Source organism: Phoxinus phoxinus, assembly GCF_949152265.1.
Source record: "Phoxinus phoxinus genome assembly, chromosome: 1".
In the NCBI taxonomy this organism is placed as follows: Eukaryota; Metazoa; Chordata; class Actinopteri; order Cypriniformes; family Leuciscidae; genus Phoxinus; species Phoxinus phoxinus.
This window is the reverse complement of record NC_136876.1, coordinates 43,790,949-43,810,719: the sequence shown is the minus strand read 5'-3', so window position 1 is coordinate 43,810,719 and position 19,771 is coordinate 43,790,949. Positions and strand designations below refer to the sequence as shown.

At 41.0% G+C, this 19,771-nt stretch overlaps 1 protein-coding gene across 1 annotated transcript; it reads right to left on the bottom strand.

The window, feature by feature from the left end:
• Positions 1-11,071: 11,071 nt before the first annotated feature.
• anks4b (ankyrin repeat and sterile alpha motif domain containing 4B) lies at positions 11,072-16,873 on the bottom strand. Its single transcript, XM_079630661.1, has 2 exons — positions 16,513-16,873; positions 11,072-12,776 (listed from the first exon to the last, which is right to left on the bottom strand). The coding sequence occupies exons 1-2, from the start codon at positions 16,671-16,673 to the stop codon at positions 11,669-11,671; spliced, it is 1,269 nt and encodes a 422-aa protein (XP_079486787.1). The 5' UTR covers positions 16,674-16,873; the 3' UTR covers positions 11,072-11,668.
• Positions 16,874-19,771: the final 2,898 nt, after the last annotated feature.

Sequence of the window (19,771 nt, the reverse complement as noted above, 5' to 3'; positions counted from 1 at the left end):
CCGCCAGTCTGGCCCTCTTGGGACCCAGGAACAGAGGAATTTGCTCTTTTTTTTGAAAATGTGGGTACCACTGGACTCCGGGGAGCCAGCGGCGGAACAGAAAAAAAAACGAAACAAGGATTCTCCACTCTGGGGAGAACTGAAACAGGGTTCCCACGGATCCTTAAAATGTCTTAAATTAAAAAAAAAATTATTTAAGACCATAAAAAGTCATAAAGGTCTTAAATTTTAGATGACACATTGACTTAGAAATATCTAAATGCTTTCAAAATTAAAACGATCTAATTAGTGTTCATTTAATTTTTTTATTATTCTTTCTTTGTGGATTTGGTTGTTCACGTGACAATTCGCGTCATTCGCGGCAGCATATTACGTCTGTCTCCTGAACGCCGTTTGAACAAATCGGTTGAAAGAATGACTCCCTCAACTCACTTATTAAGACAGTGTTGTGTCAATTCATGATTACAAGTTGTACTGAGCACGCCAGCACAGTTTCACCCAGGACACTCAGAGCACTCCAAAACTGCAGGGGGCAACCATGCAACAGGAGTTGGTGGAACCAACTTTTCGGAAGTGCTCTTGGGACCATATTTGCCTGCGCACCCACAGGAAGGGCATGGCATTGAAATGTTTGGTAAGAGCTCAGTTGGCCCTCTCACCCGTTCCTGAAAAAAAGATACTATGACCACAGCTTCTAATCATCCAAAGACCCAACTGATAGGACAGAATGTAATTGAATGTGTATGAATGTGTTGAGTTCAGGCTTTTATATGATTTTTTGCTTGGTTGTAACGTGCAATTTAAATTAAATAGTGGAGACTTTATTATGTGAACGTAGAACTTGACGAAAGTAACGTTCCTCTAAGCATGTGTATTGTTTAAATTATATAAGTTTAATTATGGGATTAGTATTTTTAATTATTACCTATTAGAGATCCTAGGTTAATCTGAATGACTTTGTTTGATTTGGTTTGAGGATTCAGTATAATTTATTTATTATTACTTTGAGAAAGTGGTATTGAGATTTATTTGTAACTAATTCATGGTTTTGTTTGTGTATCTTAAAGGTTATCAACCTATTCTGTTTCATCCCAAATCTATCAAACCATCTGTAAGAAAATAAAAAATCATAAAGTGAACAGATTTGAGTTGTCCTTTGCGTTCACCGGAGATAAAGCAGTTTGTCAAGTTTGGGCAGAGCTGTGGTCAGTCAAAAAATACACAGAACTTGACAGACAATGACTTGCCGCCACCTACTGGCAGTTTTAGTTTCATATTTAAAGTAGGCCTACCCTTTAATTAAAACATTATAATTAGAAATAATTTCATATTTAAATATTGATTTCTTTATTTATGCAATTGTAAATGCTGTGTAAATGTATTAATGGCAGTTCTGATGCCGCTTCTGTGTCACCTCCAGTGATGGGAATAACGGCGTTATAAATAAACGGCGTTACTAACGGCGTTATTTTTTTCAGTAACGAGTAATCTAACTAATTACTGTTTCCTCCGTAATAACGCAGTTACCATTACTGACAATAAAATGCGCCGTTACTATAATTGAGTTCACTGAAGCGGTTTTCATCCGATCGGGCTCTTTTCTCCGCCATAGGAACTGCAAACTATTTTCTCTGGTGTGTGTGTGTGTGTGTTTCGAGGCGCCGGACTGGACAAAAGCGAAGCGAACGTCGTCAGCGCGCGAGATTGACCGAGTGTGATCCGTCCGAGAGCGCGCTGGACAGTTCGCGAGAGAGACCGGAGTGTGTCCATCCGAGAGCGCGCTCGACAGTTCGCGAGAGAGACCGAGTAGGCCTATGTCCGAGCATAATCTAGTTTATCATCTGCAACGTTTTAATTAGTTTACATGGTTATAAAATAAAACTCCAAAATAACCTGCAGGGAACGTTCAAAGAAAACATCTTTGTTTGACCGGTTGTGAACACGTGCGGCAAACACGACTAGAATTTGGCTTAAATAACCTCTGATGATGACGTTCTCTGTAGGTTATACAAATAAACCCCCACAATATTAGATTTTATTATTATTATTAGCCTATTATTTATGTTGGTACATTGTTCAATATTATATTGAGAACACTTTTAGTTAAACTGTTTACATTTGTGAGGAAGAAAATACTTCAAGTACTAGTATGTCTACCAGTTGTAAGTTTTATCATTTTAATTTGCACTACAAAGAGTGTATGTGTATGTATATTTTTTATTACTTATTTTTGGTACATTTCTTAAGAAGCATACCGGTAATTTATTTTTGGATTTGTTGGCCAGTTGTGGTCTGTGCAATAAATATTAAAACTTCTAAACCATCAATGTTTTATAATAATAATTTGTTCTGTCCATTTCATTCATTTAACATATTTAATATTGGGGGTATCCAAGATATTTCACATATTAAAATTTTTCTTTCTTTTTTTAAAGTTTTTTTTCAATAGTTACTTTGCCTGGTAATTAGTTACTTTTGTAATGATATAACTCAGTTACTAACTGAGTTACTTTTTGTGAGAAGTAACTAGTAACTATAACTAATTACTTTTTTTAAGTAACTTGACCAACACTGGTCACCTCTGCACTGCAAAGATGGATTTTGATTTGATAATTTGACTGGTAACAGTGGTATTGTGTTATTATTCTAATAGAATTTAATTTGAATGTCAGAATGTGACATAAAAGGTGATGTATCTAAAAATGTCCGTATATAGTTGAAAATGCCACTGGATATTGCCCCTTAAAAACATTCTTTGATTTCTGTCTGCTGTCAACTGACTTCTGCATAGAATATGAAAAATATGAATATCTTCGTGAGTCAGCTGTCAACAACAGGCCTAAACCAGCCATGGCACCAGAACAAAAACACAATCAGTAAAATATCTTATATAATTAGGCTATTATCAACAAAACTTTGAAAATATCAATATATATTTTTGTCAATGTTGCACACCCCTAATGTACAGTATTCATTTGGATTTCTTCAGGTCTTAAAAAGCCTTAAATTTGACTTTAAAAAGTGTGCAGAAACCCTGTGAAAGGGAAAAGATGATAATGCCATCCATGGTACATGTATTATGATTCTGGAATTCATGTTTACACGGTAATCTGGTTCATGTCCAAAACACCATGGTACTCTCTGGTACTTTGTTGAATGTGAAATTTATATTTTGAAGTGAAGTGTGAAGAGTGTAGGTGAGTCAATCTTGTAAAATATTGTGGTTATGATCTAGAGCGCCCCCTGCTTCCCACACACCCACCTTGCACCCTACTTCCAGCTTCACGAGGTCCCACCCTGGGTCCAATCTAACCCCTTCAGATCTATTTCGACCTCACTCAGACCGTCACCACGGTCTTACCTTGAATGACGCCATTCTGCTAGCTCTCCTCGAGACCTAATGTAAACAATGTCAGATGACTGACCCCAAGTGGTTGGTTCGCTATAAAACATCCGGATGAACCGAACACTTCCTCTTTGCCTTTCTCGCCTCTTTAGAGACCGGTTTGGAGAAAATCCGCGTGTATACAATACGCTGTTACTTGGAAATCTTTACCCATTCAATCCGTCACTGTAGTGCAGGCGCCTGGTGCCCCTGAGGATTGCGGTAAAACATTTTTTTCCCTTTTTCTTCTATATTTCAGGTGAGTGGTTGGTATTATTTACAAATTTACGAATTTGATTCATGTTAATATTTGTTTTGTAGGAATTGTATTCCGACGCTTGTATTCCGACGCTTAAGAAGCGTACGGAGGTGGTGAGTAATTTATTTATTTATTTGCTCAATTATTCACATCAGTTGAAAGGAGGTTTATTTGTTTACCCGCTGATCTGCTGTTCGCAGCTGAGCGGACTCTGTCACCTGTCTTGATCTGTGCGTACGCGCATAGATAGGTGTTAATAAAATAAAATAAAATAAAAAAATCTTGAAAAAAAAAAGAAAAAAAAAGAAATTTAATTATCACACTGACTCCATTGTTCGCAGCGGCTCAGTGAAATTAAGTATATATATGATTTTGATTGTGTATACACACATTTACATATAATTTGGCAAAACTCCTGTGCGCAGGAGTAGAGTATTCATATTTTTGTGAGTTATCCGAGCTACAACTGTACGCAGCTGTCCTACAGTCATGAGTCAACCTCTGTGCCATTATTGTCATGCTACCATGCATCCTCGGGATGGACATCGGGAGTGTCCATCATGTCTGGGTATGGCCCATTTACTGGAGGACATTGAAAAACCATGCCCTGCCGCAGCTGAGTTCTCCCTACAAGAGAGAGTGCAAAGAGCTAGCCTTTTTGAACGGGCAGCTCATGATAGAGGTGCATCAGGATCAGTGGTCGGTGCACGCTCCCTTAAACGGAGAAGGGAACATTCTCCTGTTGAAGTCCATGATGGACCTAGCTGTTCTGATGGAAGAAGGTCAAGGGCTTCAGACCCTCAAGCTGACACCCAGATGCAAATTCTAGCAACTTTACGGGATTTGGCTGGGAAAATGGATGGTTTTAGGCCCCACGATAGGGGGTTAGTTGGACAACAACATGCAGCTCCATCTGTTGTCTCTGAGGACGATATCCCTCCAAATCAGGGAGGAAGAGGTAACATTCCTGACACTATTTCTCTCCATGCTCATGACTCTCTTTTTGGTAGTAATGATCAGGATGTGAGTGAGGAAGATCAAGGAGATGAGTCCAGATCTTCTGTTATTGATAGAGACAGTACACAACCTGACATTCTTAACAGAATTCTTAGCGCTGCAAGAATTTTAGGTTTGGAAACCCAGGCTGAGGCATCAACGACACCAGTGGTGCAAGGAGTGTGGACTGGGGTCTCCCAGTCTCAACCATCTGTTTCGATTCCTGTTTCTGAGGACTATTCACAAATGCTAAGCAAAGCTTGGAATCACCCCAAAGCTGCACCCCAGTTCAATGCTGGATGCAGACGTTTTGCTAATATACAATATGCTGCAGAAACAGGCATGGGAGGTATGCCAGCGGTGGAGCGTGAAATGGCATCTTTAACGCCTTTGGGTCTAGACCGGGTGACTGATGACCCACGCTGTCCCCGGAAAGAATGTGAGAAGACCGATAACCTAGTGTGTCGAACCTACAACTCAGCCACACGTGCAGCCCGATCTGGTAATGCCTTAGCCATAATTCTGGCTTCTTTACGGAAACTTATAAATCCGGAGGATCAGGACGTTATGGGTTTGGTTGATGCAGCCCTGGTTACGCACGCCCAGCTTACTAGAGACATTGGGGCTTCTATGTCGTCTGCAATCCTTTCTCGTAGACAGATTTGGTTGGCACAGACCTCCCTACCTGATACTATCAGGAAGGAACTGACCTACATGCCCGTCACACCAGGCCGTGTGTTTCATCCAGACTCTCAAACGACACTCGATAGAGCGGAGCAAGCGCGGCGTAGAAGAGAATCAGTGCAACGCACGTTTGGTCCCGCTAAGGCAACTAGACAGTCATATCGAGGCTATCAGCCCCCTCATCATCCCTATTTTAGTCGGCCAGGATCAGGGGCGCCGCTAAGGGGGGAAAAGTTAGGACGATTCTAAGGGCCCACGCACTTTTGGGGCCCCCAGAGATTGATTTTATTAATGGAATAGGTGCGGTGGGGGGCCCGACCTCATATTCTTTCATAGGGCCTAAAATTTCTAGCAGCGCCCCTGGCCAGGATCATGGGAGTTCAACAGAAGACAAAATACCCATCCTCAGAGGTTTGATAACAGCCAAAGTGCCAGACAAGTACCACAGCATTCACAAATGGCTCTGTCTCGTACATCAGTTAGAAATGCACCACAAAAGAAGCGAAACCCCAGGGGCTCAGGCCCCTATGGGGGAACTGCGTAGCAATCCTGGAAGAGCGACCGCCTTCGTTTTCAGGGATTCATTTAACTGTGGTCAAAGACTCAGTCCAGGCAAACATTTTATCCAAAGAAATCGCAACCCTTCTTGGGAAGAAGGCAATTACTCAGCTACAACCCAACGAACAGCACACTGGGTTTTATTCGAACTATTTCCTTGTGCCCAAAAAAGATGGTGGTCTCTGACCCATCTTAGACCTAAGACGTCTGAATGCATACATAAAAGTGTTTCCATTCAAGATGCTGACCACCGCCCAAATCTTGGAGGTTATAGAGCCAAACGAGTGGTTTACAACACTAGACCTCAAAGATGCATACTTTCATGTGCCCATTCATCCAGATCACAGGAAGTTCCTTCGCTTTGCTTTTCAAGGCCAAGCATATCAATTCGAGGTCCTTCCATTTGGCCTTTCCCTCTCTCCCCGTGTATTTACCAGGGTGGTGTCAGCCGCTCTTTACCCTCTTCAGGCTGTGGGTATAAAGATCCTCCCATACCTGGACGACTGGTTGATCTGTGCACCAAGCCGTCACCAGGTTTTAAGAGATACAGAGGCTGTTATCAACCATATACAAGAGCTTGGGTTCCGCATGAATCACGAAAAGAGCAATGTCGAACCACGGCAAGAAACCGTATTTGTCGGGTTAGTTTTGAACACCTTAACAATGACAGCATCTCTATCTCCACAGAGGGTAGCAAGGTTATCTGCCCTGGCACAATCCTTCCGCTTAGGCAAGCGGATGGAGTTGGCACAATTCCAAAGATTACTGGGGATGATATCGGCAGCAATAAAGGTAGTGCCTCTGGGATTGCTCAAAGCACGACCACTGCAATGGTGGATCAACAAATTTCAACTCCACCCCAAATTACACAGGCGAGTGAAGTTGAAGGTCACGCAGAAATGTGTTCAGGCTCTGCGTCCTTGGATAAGGAGCAGCAGGTTGAATCAAGGTGTTCCGCTGGGGAATATACCAGCGAGGAGAATGGTGGTGACAACCGATGCTTCTCTGACAGGATGGGGGGCTGTCTGGCAAGGAAGATCAGTCAGAGGCTCATGGATGTTCCCCTGGACCATGGAACACATCAATGTGCTGGAGCTCAGAGCAATCTATCTGTCTTTGAGACACTTGATTCCGTTCCTACAGGACAAGCATGTCCTTGTAAGAACAGACAATATGTCGGCAGTTTATTACATCAATCACCAAGGAGGCACCAGGTCATTGCGCTGCCTCCAGGAAACCAGGAGACTTCTGTTTTGGGCCCACCCGAGACTTGCCTCTCTCAGGGCAGTCTACATACCCGGAGAAGTGAACCGGGCGGCCGATCTCCTCTCCCGAACTGGACCTCTCCCGGGGGAATGGCGATTACACCCGGAGGTGGTGCATCTGATTTGGACCCGTTTTGGAAGAGCCCACACCGACCTGTTTGCATCAGCCGAGACAACCCATTGCAAGATGTGGTTCTCTCTGAGCGGCCAAGGGGGGCCTTTGGGACTGGATGCACTGTCTCACGAGTGGCCGGGAGGTTTAATGTACGCTTTTCCTCCCCTACCATTGATTCCTCATGTGCTCAAACGGGTGGATCTGGGACATTGCAGGATCTTACTGATTGCCCCGAAATGGCCAAAGAGACATTGGTTCCCACTTCTCCTACGTCTGGTACAGGGCCATCCGTGGCCACTACCAATCAGAGCAGACCTTCTCTCTCAAGTGGAGGGACAGATCTGGCACCCGAGCCCAGCCACGTTACAACTCTGGGTTTGGCCCCTACTGAGCCCCTCTCTTATCAGCTAGAGGAGGCAGTAAGGAAAACCATAAACAATGCTAAAGCGCCTTCCACTTGGGATAACTACTCGAGCAAGTGGCGTGTGTTCTCTAACTGGTGTCAGGACAAAAATTTAGACCCTACAAATTGTGGTCTTGATTCTATTTTATGCTTTCTTCAGTCACTTCTAGACTCAGGAAGAAAAGTCAACACAATAAGAGTTTATGTGGCAGCTATTTCTCATTTCCACAGTATTGTGGAAGGTTTATCAGTTGGTAAACACATGTTGGTTACTCAATTTCTCAAAGGTGCACGTCGCCTCTATCCAGAGAAAAGGCTGAGATCACCATCCTGGGATCTTCCCATGGTTCTACAGTCATTGACTAGAGCCCCATTTGAACCATTGGCCCAAGCGGATCTTAAATCACTGACGTGGAAAACAGTTTTCCTTCTTGCTATCTGTTCAGCAAAGAGAGTGGGTGAGTTACATTCTTTAACAGTAGATAAAGACTGTCTGAGATGGAAAGCAAACTATTCAGGGGTCTCTCTTTGGCCGAACCCGGCTTTCCTGCCTAAAGTTCTTAATACTTGCACGATCAATCAAGTAATCGAACTTGCAGCGTTTCAACCTGATCCTGATCTCTCTTCTACAGAACTTGATCTTGCTACCTTATGTCCAGTTCGAGCACTTCGCACATACATTGAGCGGACACAGTCGTTACGACATTTACACACTCAGTTGTTTTTGTGTTTTGATAAGAAAAGTGTCGGAAAACCAGCCTCGAAACAGCGCCTATCACATTGGATAGTAGACACTATTGCACACACATACTCCAGTCAGAGCTTACCAGTCCCAGGGAACCTGGTAGCTCATTCTACCAGGAGTCTGGCCACATCCTGGGCAGCACTGAAAGGGGTGGCACTAACGGACATATGTGCAGCGGCATCATGGAGCTCACCTTGTACCTTTGCCCGGTATTACAGGGTCAATGTGGCGGACCCAGTTACGCTTGGGTCCACAATTCTGCTCTCAGCCGCTAAGCAGGGATGTGAAGAAGGAGAGGCTTACATTCCCTCGTGACCTTGATGGCACTAGTCATCCAAGGTAAGACCGTGGTGACGGTCTGAGTGAGGTCGAAATAGATCGTAAGTTATGACTATAACTATGGATCTATGAGACCGAATGATGACCGTCACCATTTCTTGTCACTCGGGATGAACTGAGGCGTTCCAGGCAAGAGGAAGTGTTCGGTTCATCCGGATGTTTTATAGCGAACCAACCACTTGGGGTCAGTCATCTGACATTGTTTATATTAGGTCTCGAGGAGAGCTAGCAGAATGGCGTCATTCAAGGTAAGACCGTGGTGACGGTCATCATTCGGTCTCATAGATCCATAGTTATAGTCATAACTTACGATCTAATCTAAACTAATGTGTTCGGTACTCCTAAAACTACAGGGTGTGCGCGTTAAACCATACAACCAGCGCTGCACTCATCAAGAGATCAATGTAATTATACAGTCAATCTCAATGAGAAATGTATTGAGTAAAAGTATACATTTTATCCTCAAAATATAGTGAAAATTCAAGTTTCATGTATTTAATGTATTTAATGTATTTAATGTATTCAATGTATTCATTGCATACATGTATTCATGTATTCATTATTACCCAGCACTGCATCATTACATTACATATTTATATTTAAAGGGGGGGTACAATGGTGTTTCATGTATTCAGAGTTGTTTACAGTGTTAAAAAGATGGATACTCATGCTAATAATGGCCAAAGTTTGAAAAGTTATTTTGAACGAATAACAGAGAATTTCTGTGCTGAAAATCATAACTTACGATCTAATCTAAACTAATGTGTTCGGTACTCCTAAAACTACAGGGTGTGCGCGTTAAACCATACAACCAGCGCTGCACTCATCAAGAGATCAATGTAATTATACAGTCAATCTCAATGAGAAATGTATTGAGTAAAACTATACATTTTATCCTCAAAATATAGTGAAAATTCAAGTTTCATGTATTTAATGTATTTAATGTATTCAATGTATTCATTGCATACATGTATTCATGTATTCATTATTACCCAGCACTGCATCATTACATTACATATTTATATTTAAAGGGGGGGATACAATGGTGTTTCATGTATTCAGAGTTGTTTACAGTGTTAAAAAGATGGATACTCATGCTAATAATGGCCAAAGTTTGAAAAGTTATTTTGAACGAATAACAGAGAATTTCTGTGCTGAAAATCATACTTCCGGGTTGCAACACGTTTCGACTGGTTTTTTTCTATCGTAGATCTAATGACGTAGACCAGAGTGGAACTCCTTATATGAGCATTGCTCTCGGAAAAGCGCGTTCACGCACACGTCGACCAGAGGAGAGAAAGACCGCGCTCAACGACGGGCTACTACTGGAAATCATCATCAGCAGCGCTAAATAGGAATGGTTGATGTCAAGAATGTCTCCAAAAAAGTGTGTTTTGGGATGTGAGGGAAAGTTTACCTTGTTCAGCTTCCCAAAGAAAGAACCCAGTGTTACTGCTGGCTCAAGCTGCTCCCGCTTGACTCTATGGCTCCGCCCACGCCCAGAATCAAGGACCTCGGCTTTTTCCGGATAGAATCGGAAAGGTGTATTTTTATTTTATAAATATGATGAAACTAAAGACTTTTTGGAGATATGAAGGACGCACTATTACTCTATAGGTACTCAAGATTAACATGAGATTGACTGAAACTAGTATTTTACCCCCCCTTTAATGAATAGCCTATATCCTTCAAAAGGCAAAAGGCACATCTACAAGTTATCGCGCTAAATCGCGTCTGCCATGAAGATGACTGATTTTATGGACTACATGCACACTTTAGTTTAGATTTTTAACCAATTAGACTTTAAAATGTAGATGTTCGAACTGACCCCTAACCATCCCAAATTTTATCCACCCACCCAAACCCTTTTTTACCCGCACAATCAAATTCAAAACCACCCAATCTGGCAACACTGGTCATTACATGCCACATCATCTCATCTGTTTCGAACGGAGTTGGACCTTTTCTTTGTTTGCGCTAGCATTCGCAGGCTGCTCAGGAAGCGTTACACTGACATTTTTCAGCTCTGGAGACGAAAGAAGATGACGTGAAGAACCAAAGGACTGTTTCAAGCCTGTAAAAGGAGAACTGCAGCCAGAGGAGACGCTCCAGCAAGAGCCTGTTGAAGAGGAAGTACTGAAGATCGCAGTGGAAGAAGCAGCAGCTGCGTCAGTGCCAGGCTTTTCTCTTTACATGTATCTGAAACAGTCCAAACACACAGAGCACAAACCCACCACAGTTGTTTCTGATGTCTAGATCAGACCTCTGTGGATGCTGTCGACGCCAGTGCAATGGAAAAGAAGTCCAGGAGGAAAAGAAAGTATGCATTATTGTGGATGTATTTAATGATCAACAGATGTATTTTCAACTAATTGTTTCATTCATCGTCTACTTGAAGGACCTGTGGCTGAGCTGCAGACGTTAGTTCCTTCATCTCAAATGCCTTATGATGAAGTTACTGGTAAAATGATCCCTCTCCTTTGTTTCGGTTTAATTCTGTTAACAGACATTAAAAAGTATAATGCTATAATATTCTATATAGCGTCTCTAATTACAGGATGTGTTTGGTAATTCCTATAGATGGATGGATGGACGGACAGACAGACAGAACATCTTTAGAAAAGAACAGTGTTATATTTATTTAGAGATGTGTTCTCTTTTTCAGAGATGAAAAGGCAGCAGAAATCAACATATTCTTCAAAAAAAAGGGTTGATTCTCAAAAAATCATTGCTTAAGTTTGTGTGTGAGTTTAAACTTATTGTACTACATGAAGGACATTTTAACTGGTGTATTAATGTGTAAAATCATTGAAATCACAGAAAGTCAGCTATGAAATAACACCTACATGATGGTAAAGTAGTGTCCGCTGAGATAAACTGTAAATGTCTGTGTACAGCAGAACTGAGTGCAACGCGTTATTAAAGGAAGGTGTCCTTCATAACCCCAGGCTGCTCCAGCGCAACTTTCCTGCGAGCCGACGCTTCCAGGATCTTTTTGCGTGGCCCCAGCTGGATGCGGATGCCTTTGAGATCATCATCTGAGCAGAGCATCAGGGCTTCAAGATCCAAGTGTTCACGGGTGAACACAGGACCAAAATCCAAAAGGCCGATCGACGCCAAGAACGAATCCAAGTGTGAGGTCTCCTCATCCTCATCCAGACCAATCTCCTCTTCATTCCAAGGCAGTTCTGAATCCTCGTCCAATCCGCCGAGTCCTTCATCCACAGTTTCCAACAACTCTTGACGGACGAGGAACCCAAGGTCTTCTGTATTACCAAAGGGGAGGTCTTCAGGGTCCATGGACATTTCCATGGAGAAGTTCCTACGGAAGACCATTTTCCCAAGACCAGGCCTTTCAAAAATAGACTTCACCTGACTGGCTCCCTCGTCGTCCAATCCTCGCTCGGCATCGTCATCATCATCCTGAATTTCATCCTGCTCATTGAAGACGTCAACAAAACCAGGTTTCTCTTGCGAGACGCTGTCTTGTTTGACAAAAATGACATTGCCGTCCCCTTGTCTACTCACTGTCCCTTTGTCCTTCTTCCCAAATTTGCGCTGGAGGGTTCCCTTGATCGTCGAAGAGGCCGATCCATTGGTGTCTGCTGCAATGAGTTTGGAGAACTGATCGCCAGTCACGCTGCTCAAGGTACCCGTGGCGGAATGGGAACTTCCCTCCGAGACCGAGCCGCCACGGGACATCTTGTCCATCTTACTCTGATGTCTCTTCTGTACCCGTTCGCACTGCTTCACTCTGCGCTCGGCATCTTTAGTGGCCTGATCTTTCAGACGTGCTACCTTTTTGGCGTTCTGGCCTGTCTGTTGGGCAGCCGCAGTGTCCAGGAATCGGACGCAGTCCATATGGTCTCGAGAGGCAGCTACGTCCATGGGAGTGTGGAAATCATTGTCCAGAGCGAAGAGGTTGGCTCCAAAGTTCACTAAGAAGCTGACGATCTGCATGTGTCCGTTTGCAGAGGCGTGATGCAAAGGCGTGTTCCCCCAGATGTCACTTTTGTTCGGATCCCCCCTACAAGACAGATAATAATGAACAATCATAGTAGGTATTGCACAGAGCAGTCAGTAAATTGATACTTATAATTAATGGTGCTTGCAACACTATTTCTATTTCTCATACATAGGGTTAAGGGTTTCCCAGACAGCAACATAATGTCGGCCCAGATCCGGGCCACATCTGGTACATGTGGATTCAACGGGGGATGTGGGCCGGATCTGGGCCGACACTATTATGCTGTCTGGGTTGTCTGTGTGCTTGTACTATGGACATTAATAGCACCTCAAATCATGCTGCTTGTTGAAAAGAGGTGCTGTTAGTTTCCTAAATTAGGTGGCAGCGATAAACAGGAGAGGAAATTCCCATTACACTGAAGGAGGGACTTGAGCAATATCATGGAGACTTGGGGATGGGCTCTTTTGACTTAGACTATTAAGAAACCACAGAGAACAACCTAGAAACCAACTAGCAGTGGCTTAGCATCCACCCAGCAGTGATGAAGTACTTGAGACTGGTCTGAGTCCATATTCTCATGAACTTGGTTTTGTAATGGATTTTGTCTTGAGTACTTCAACACTACGCATATGTGATCTGTACCGACTCACGCATATAATCTAACAAAATCCGGGCCACATCTGGTAAATGTGGATTCAACACATATACCAGACGTGGGCCGGATCACTATGTTGGTGTCTGGTGGTAGTCGCAGTCTTGACTCGGGCTCAACCTACTGGACTCGGACTTGAATGAGCTGATCTCAACTACAACAACTTAGAAGTTAGCAAACGGTCAGCAATGTTCATAATTCATCCACACCACTCTAGTATCATGAAAATGTAGTTTGTAATTCAAGACGAGGGAATAAAGACCCGTTCACACCAAGGACGATAGCTATAACTATGAAGTTTTTTTAATTGTTCTAGTTCTAACACCACAGTTATAATAATAACGATGTAGTTGGAACAACACTCACAGGAATTATTATTTTTTTTTATTTATTTTTTTTACAGCTGATGAACGATACGAATAATGACACCTATCAGAATCCATCCTGCTTTTAAAAAACTACATATCTGCTGCCTGTTTATAGTAATCAGCGGTATCGTCCATTTGTGTGGACGCTAATATAGTTATAGTCATTGTTCTTTGTCTTAACAGGCCTTAAAGGGAACTTAATATGCTTATTTCCTTTTAGTGTGTAATTTAGCTTTTTGTGCCTGTAAACAATCCACAGTTACAAGGTACAAAGTACACTGCAATGCCTAAAATGCCTTGAGTCGATTGTTGTCCTGCCATTTCCATGTCACCAAAAGTGTTGGATAAATGATTTTGCTATGACAAGGAGCTCTCATTATCAAACTTTAGCTCAAACTTGTTCGACAATACCGATGTCATAGTTCCCATAGATATACTGTTTGCAACTGCTCACGAATCCTCAGAAGCGGAAAACCGATTATTGTAAGCGGCATTACGTTTCTCACACAAGCTCTAAGACCAATCACAACAGATTTGGCCAGCTGACCAATCAGAGAAGACTGTGTGTTTAGGAAGGTGGGCCTTTAAAGGAACACGCCGCCTTTTTGGGACTTTAGCTTATTCACCGTATCCCCCAGAGTTAGATAAGTCCATACATACCCCTTATTTCTCCGTGAGTAACGTAACTCCATCTGACGCACATACCGCTAGCCTAGCTTAGCACAAAGACTGGAGGTAAACGCAGCCATCTTCTAACCGTATACATACTGGGAACTATATTCTCAGAAGGCGAAGCACTGCTACTTCTGCGGAGTGAACAGTATGAGAAAATACAATGTTTTTTTAACTTTAAAACATGTAAATGTATACATCTTCTCCAAAAAATATAATTATAAACATGTTAATGAGCAACAGTAAAATAACTACAATCTTTGGCACCTCTCCGACTCATTTGTCCCCAGCAGCAGCAATTAAAATTCCACCCTGACATATTTTCTCGTAACTTATATGATGCTTTAGGTTAAATCCATCCAAAGAGTTAATATGTAACCGGCTGTAAAAGGAAAGTCCAAAAGGTCCACCCATAAAATCTCTGATTACAATATCTACAAGAGCTTATCTCACTGAGCACCATCTGTTCATCAGCGGATGAGGCATACAGTACAAGCGGCACAGGTTGTGAAAAGTATCATTAAAAAAAGTGAAAGAGAGAGACATAACTTTTAGACTATCTCTGAATATCCATACCCAGTACCCATACCCATTTGTGTTCATCACATTTAGAAAGGTGCTTGTATAGCCTACAGTTTGAGGGCCAACCATGGCAATCAGTGCTCTTTGAGTGAGATCGGCCTCAGCGCGGCACTGAATAAATAAACTCTACCCCGAGCTAATGCTGCATGAACCCTGGAAGGATGAAGAGGCCTTTTGTTCCAGATTTGCATAACTAATTTGGCTGATTAAACTCTTGGCGTCAACTCTGGGAATTTTACAAACGATGTACGCAGCAGATCATGCGAGAAAGAAAGTCAGAGGAGGACACAGAGCTACCAGAGAGAAACTAAATAAATAGTGTAATTCTAATAAGCTTTTACCATGCTGAGTATTTCAGTGGAAGGCTATTATACTGATAACGTCAGTTTATGTGATTTGCGGTAGTACACGCGATGATTGATTTTCTCATAAAGTAAAACGACTCTAAGGGAACCGCCCAAAGGTCATAAAGCTGGTTTAATCTGGGGAATATGTAATGTATATAATAAGCCCTCGTGAAAAAGCAGCACAATTTAGCATACTTTTTTAAAAGAGTACTTATTACGGAGATAATATAATTGAAAAGAATAAACTTAAGTGTGAAATGAATGTGATGTTTCTAGACACTTTATTGCATGCTGCAATTCAATTGCAATGTATTACAGTTTAAGTTTATATTAAAAGCAATTTAAAATGTAAATGCGTTTTTTGCTCACTTAAGTAGGACTTAAGCACATCTTTTATGCTCTTATTACTTCTGTTGTCTTTGAAATATGGTTAAAGTTACTGCTGAATGTACGGAGAAGCATTTATGATACACTAAAATACACTTTAATGTAATTTCTGTTGAAACGTGTGTCATGTAGTGTAAATAAGTACATTTAAAATATTAACTTTAAATGTTTATGTACAACAGTTTTAATTGTACTTCAAGTATTGTACTTGATTTTAATTGTACTTGAATTCTACTTCAAGTACTTCACATGTGCTTTGTTAGTCAACACATCAAACTTTACAGTAAACCTTGAAAATATTGCAAAGTGCACTTTTTAAAGTCTACTTAAGTGTGTTAAGAAACTTAAGTGGCCTTTTGTTTCATTACTATTATATTACCTACAAACTTACAGTTTTTTAAAGAAATATATGCTTTTGTTTAAGATTTTAAGGACACCACAAGTGCAAATTCAATACAATTAAGCACACTTATTTTTCACAAGGTACCCACTGTAATAATATAAAGTCCTAGATTACAAAAGGATCAAGATCTTATATAGTAATAGATTGTTAGCTATGTAACATGGATGATATCTATGGCCTTCAATGATTAAAAACAGTTGTGAGACAAACAAAGCAAGGTAACAACAACCATGGTAAAACTGTAACTTAAAATAAAACAAAAATGATTCTGGATGAAAGCTCAATGTATAGATTTGATGAAATGTTTAAACCTAGCCGTCGGTACACTAAACATGGTCAGTATGCTGTAGATAAGTGTTGTTGTGTGTGTGTTTTCTGAGCTCACCCTCGGCTGCATACCAGCTGAAGAGCTTCAATGTGTCCGTGGTAAGCGGCCCAGAGAGTGGGTGTCATGCCGTCCTCATCCGGGGTGTTCAGGTCTTTTCTTGTGGCTTCTTTCAGCAGCTCCAAATAGCCGTCAATGGCTGCTTTGTGATATCGTGACATGGCTGTAGTAATAACTATCTGTCTTCTTCAGCGAGTAAACTGTATTTCATGAAGAGTTACAGGAGCATCATTGCAGACTCCTCTCGCGTGCTCTGTCTCTGTCTCTGAGGGAGGAGAAACTCTGGACACGACACACCAATGTCACTGTCATAAACTAAAGTCCAGGCTGAGCTGTAATCCTTTACCAGTCACACGCCAAGCTAGTTTGACAGAGATATAAACATGGGCAACTGTTTGCTCTTATTGTTATAGTTTTCATTTTAATATTTCAAATGTCAATATCTTGAAAGAATGTCATGACATGATATTAGAAGGCAAGAAACTTTTTTTTCCTGTTATTGTATTTATGACACTTCCCCATAACACGGCATGCTTTAATTATATTTATACCATGGTCTGGGTGAATACTCGATACTGATTGGCTGCAGGGTGTCCATTAAAAAGTGATGTAGGACACCTACCTAGTAAAGGAGATCTAAAACCGTTAGATTTCGATTGTAAAACTAATTAAAATATAAACTAATGTTTTAAAAATGTGTTATTTGGCAAGTGAACGTGGTATAAGCGGGTTAATGCCCTTCGAGGTGTCCATTGTCAGGTATTAATGGACTTCGGCGGAGGCAACCGTCGTCCATTAATGCCTGACAATGGACACCTCGTCGGGCATTAACCCTTACACGTCTTATACAAAATGTGTTGCTGTTTGGGAAGTGGGCATGTGGTTTACTAATAATATCAATGTACTAGAAGTATCCTTGTATAAGTGCTTTTTCAATACTTGGGACTAAATTGGCCCACTTTTTAGTTGATAAAAGTATACTTTTAATTATACTTTAAAGGGATACTCCACCGCTGTAAAGATGAAAGAATGTGTATTTAAATTGGGTCATGTATGTAGTAGAAATGTGAAATTATTTTTGAATTTGGAGCCTTCTAGACTGAGAAAAGCCAGAAAATGTATTTGTGGCTTATGTGGATGAAAGACAACAACTCCCAGAATGCACTTGCTTCGCTGCCCTACGAGGCCACGCCTACCGGTAAGAGAGCGCAGTTAAACAAGGCTAGGCTACCAGTGAGTCTCCGTGACGAGTCTGCCCGGGATTTCGAGATGGCAAAAAATGTCCGGGATTCGGCTTTTGCGTTCTACAGTCGCCATTCATCATGTTTACTGTGGCGAGCAGGACGAGACTGACGGCCGCGGGAGAACGCCGCGAGGCCGGTGGCGTGATTACTGATGAGCGGCACTTTTTAACCCCTACTACTCCGCTTTCTCCACAGAACAAGAGTCTGTTAGCTTAGCCTCCAAATAAAAGATGGCTGACACTATTTGTACATTCTCGAGGGAGATCCCACACTATGGGCGGGTTGAAAACATGCGGATCTAGCGCCTTCTACTGGCTGTAGTCTCTAGCCTCTGGCCAAAAAAAGCTTTCTGATGACGTAAAATGACGATTTCTGCTTCATCATCGGAGGATTTTCTACAAACAAAAAATACATAAATCTCTCGTCTCAGGGAGGGAGGAAAGCACGGTAATTTGAAAATACTACAGGTTTTCTACTGATACACTGCTTAATGCTAAATCCTGAAGTATCCCTTTAAGTGTTACAGTAAATTTTGAGTACACAACTAGTTTACAACTAAGTTTATTGTTTGAACTGCATCTATAATGCAAGTGAACTCAGGTATACTGATAGTTTACTACTACTTGTATAGCACATTTTTTGGTAACACTTTATTTTACAGTGTCCTTGTTAGATAATGTACATATACAATAACAGTAAATTATGCATAATTACATGCAACTAACCCTCAACCAAACCCTAATCCTACCCTAACCCTATTGTAAGTAGTAAGTAGCCTACATGTAGTTGCTTAATATTACTCAGTACTTAAATATATATTTACACTGTAACAATGACACCTTAAAATGAAGTGTAACCCATTTTTTTTGTTTATGAAAGTAGGCCACACTTTGAAGTAGACTCTCAGTAAACTACTTTTCTTTAAGTGAACTTAAAATCATACTTATAGTTTACTGTTTATATCCCAGATAGCAAACTGACATTGAATCAATGTGGAAACGACGTTTCTTGTGACATTGAAACAACATCGTTTTGCTCATCGAATTAACGTTGAATCAACGTCAGACACGCCATTCAACCGCATTTCAATGTTGAATCGATGTTTTATTTTCGGTGTAATAACGTTCTGAAGTTGATTCAACGTTGAAATTTGATTGATGATTGATACTACTAACCTTTACAACTAAAAATCAACGTTGAATCGACATCGGTCTGCTATCTGGGATGTTATGTGTGCACTTTATGTATTATGTCCCTATTATGTATTCATTTTTATACATGAAATTTACCTTTAACTGTTAATACTTTAAGTAAATTCCTATGGACACTACCAGTGGACTACACAAAAATTCACATAGGCTACTCGGTATGATGTAAAACTATGTGGGTAAAAAAAGTATTTAAAAGGCTACTTAATCAAATGTGTAAACACAACTACAAGATCAAAAGACTGAGTATAAGTATAGACCAAACATACTTAGACAGTTTAAGTTAAGTATAGCCTATATTTCTGTGAAGTAGCTACATAAAAATTAGGGTTACACTTTATTTTAAGATGATGTAGTTACATTGTTACTCAAATAAGTACTGCGAGTATTATATACATGTACTTAGGCCTACTATAGAGTTATGGTATTTGGTTCAGGGTTAGTTAGGCTACTTGTAACGTAGGCTATAGGTTGATTTCACCTTAAAATAAAGTGTTACCAAAAGTAGACTGAAAGCATACTTTCTTATTTTTAGATTAAAAGAAGTAGGTAGCCTACACACTTGTTTAAACGATCTTTTCCGTGAGGGTTACCTAGGTTACATTATTCAAGAACCGATAAAGCCAAAACAATCTGTTACCTTAAATTATACGTTTATCTCTGTAAAGCAACTTTGAAACAATCTTTGTTATATAAATGAAGATGACTTGACTTGAATTAAACCTTTGAATGGTAGCCTAGTGTATCACGATTTCCACAAAGATTGTATAGTTAGTGAGAATAAGATATCAAAAACATCAGCTGTGG

Excerpts from the sequence above, each read along its gene's own strand:
- anks4b (XM_079630661.1), bottom strand. The coding sequence starts at position 16,673 with ATGTCACGATATCACAAAGCAGCCATTGACGGCTATTTGGAGCTGCTG. Across the intron at positions 12,777-16,512 it reads CAGCTGGTATGCAGCCGAGG|GGGGGATCCGAACAAAAGTG; the intron begins GTGAGCTCAGAA and ends TCTGTCTTGTAG.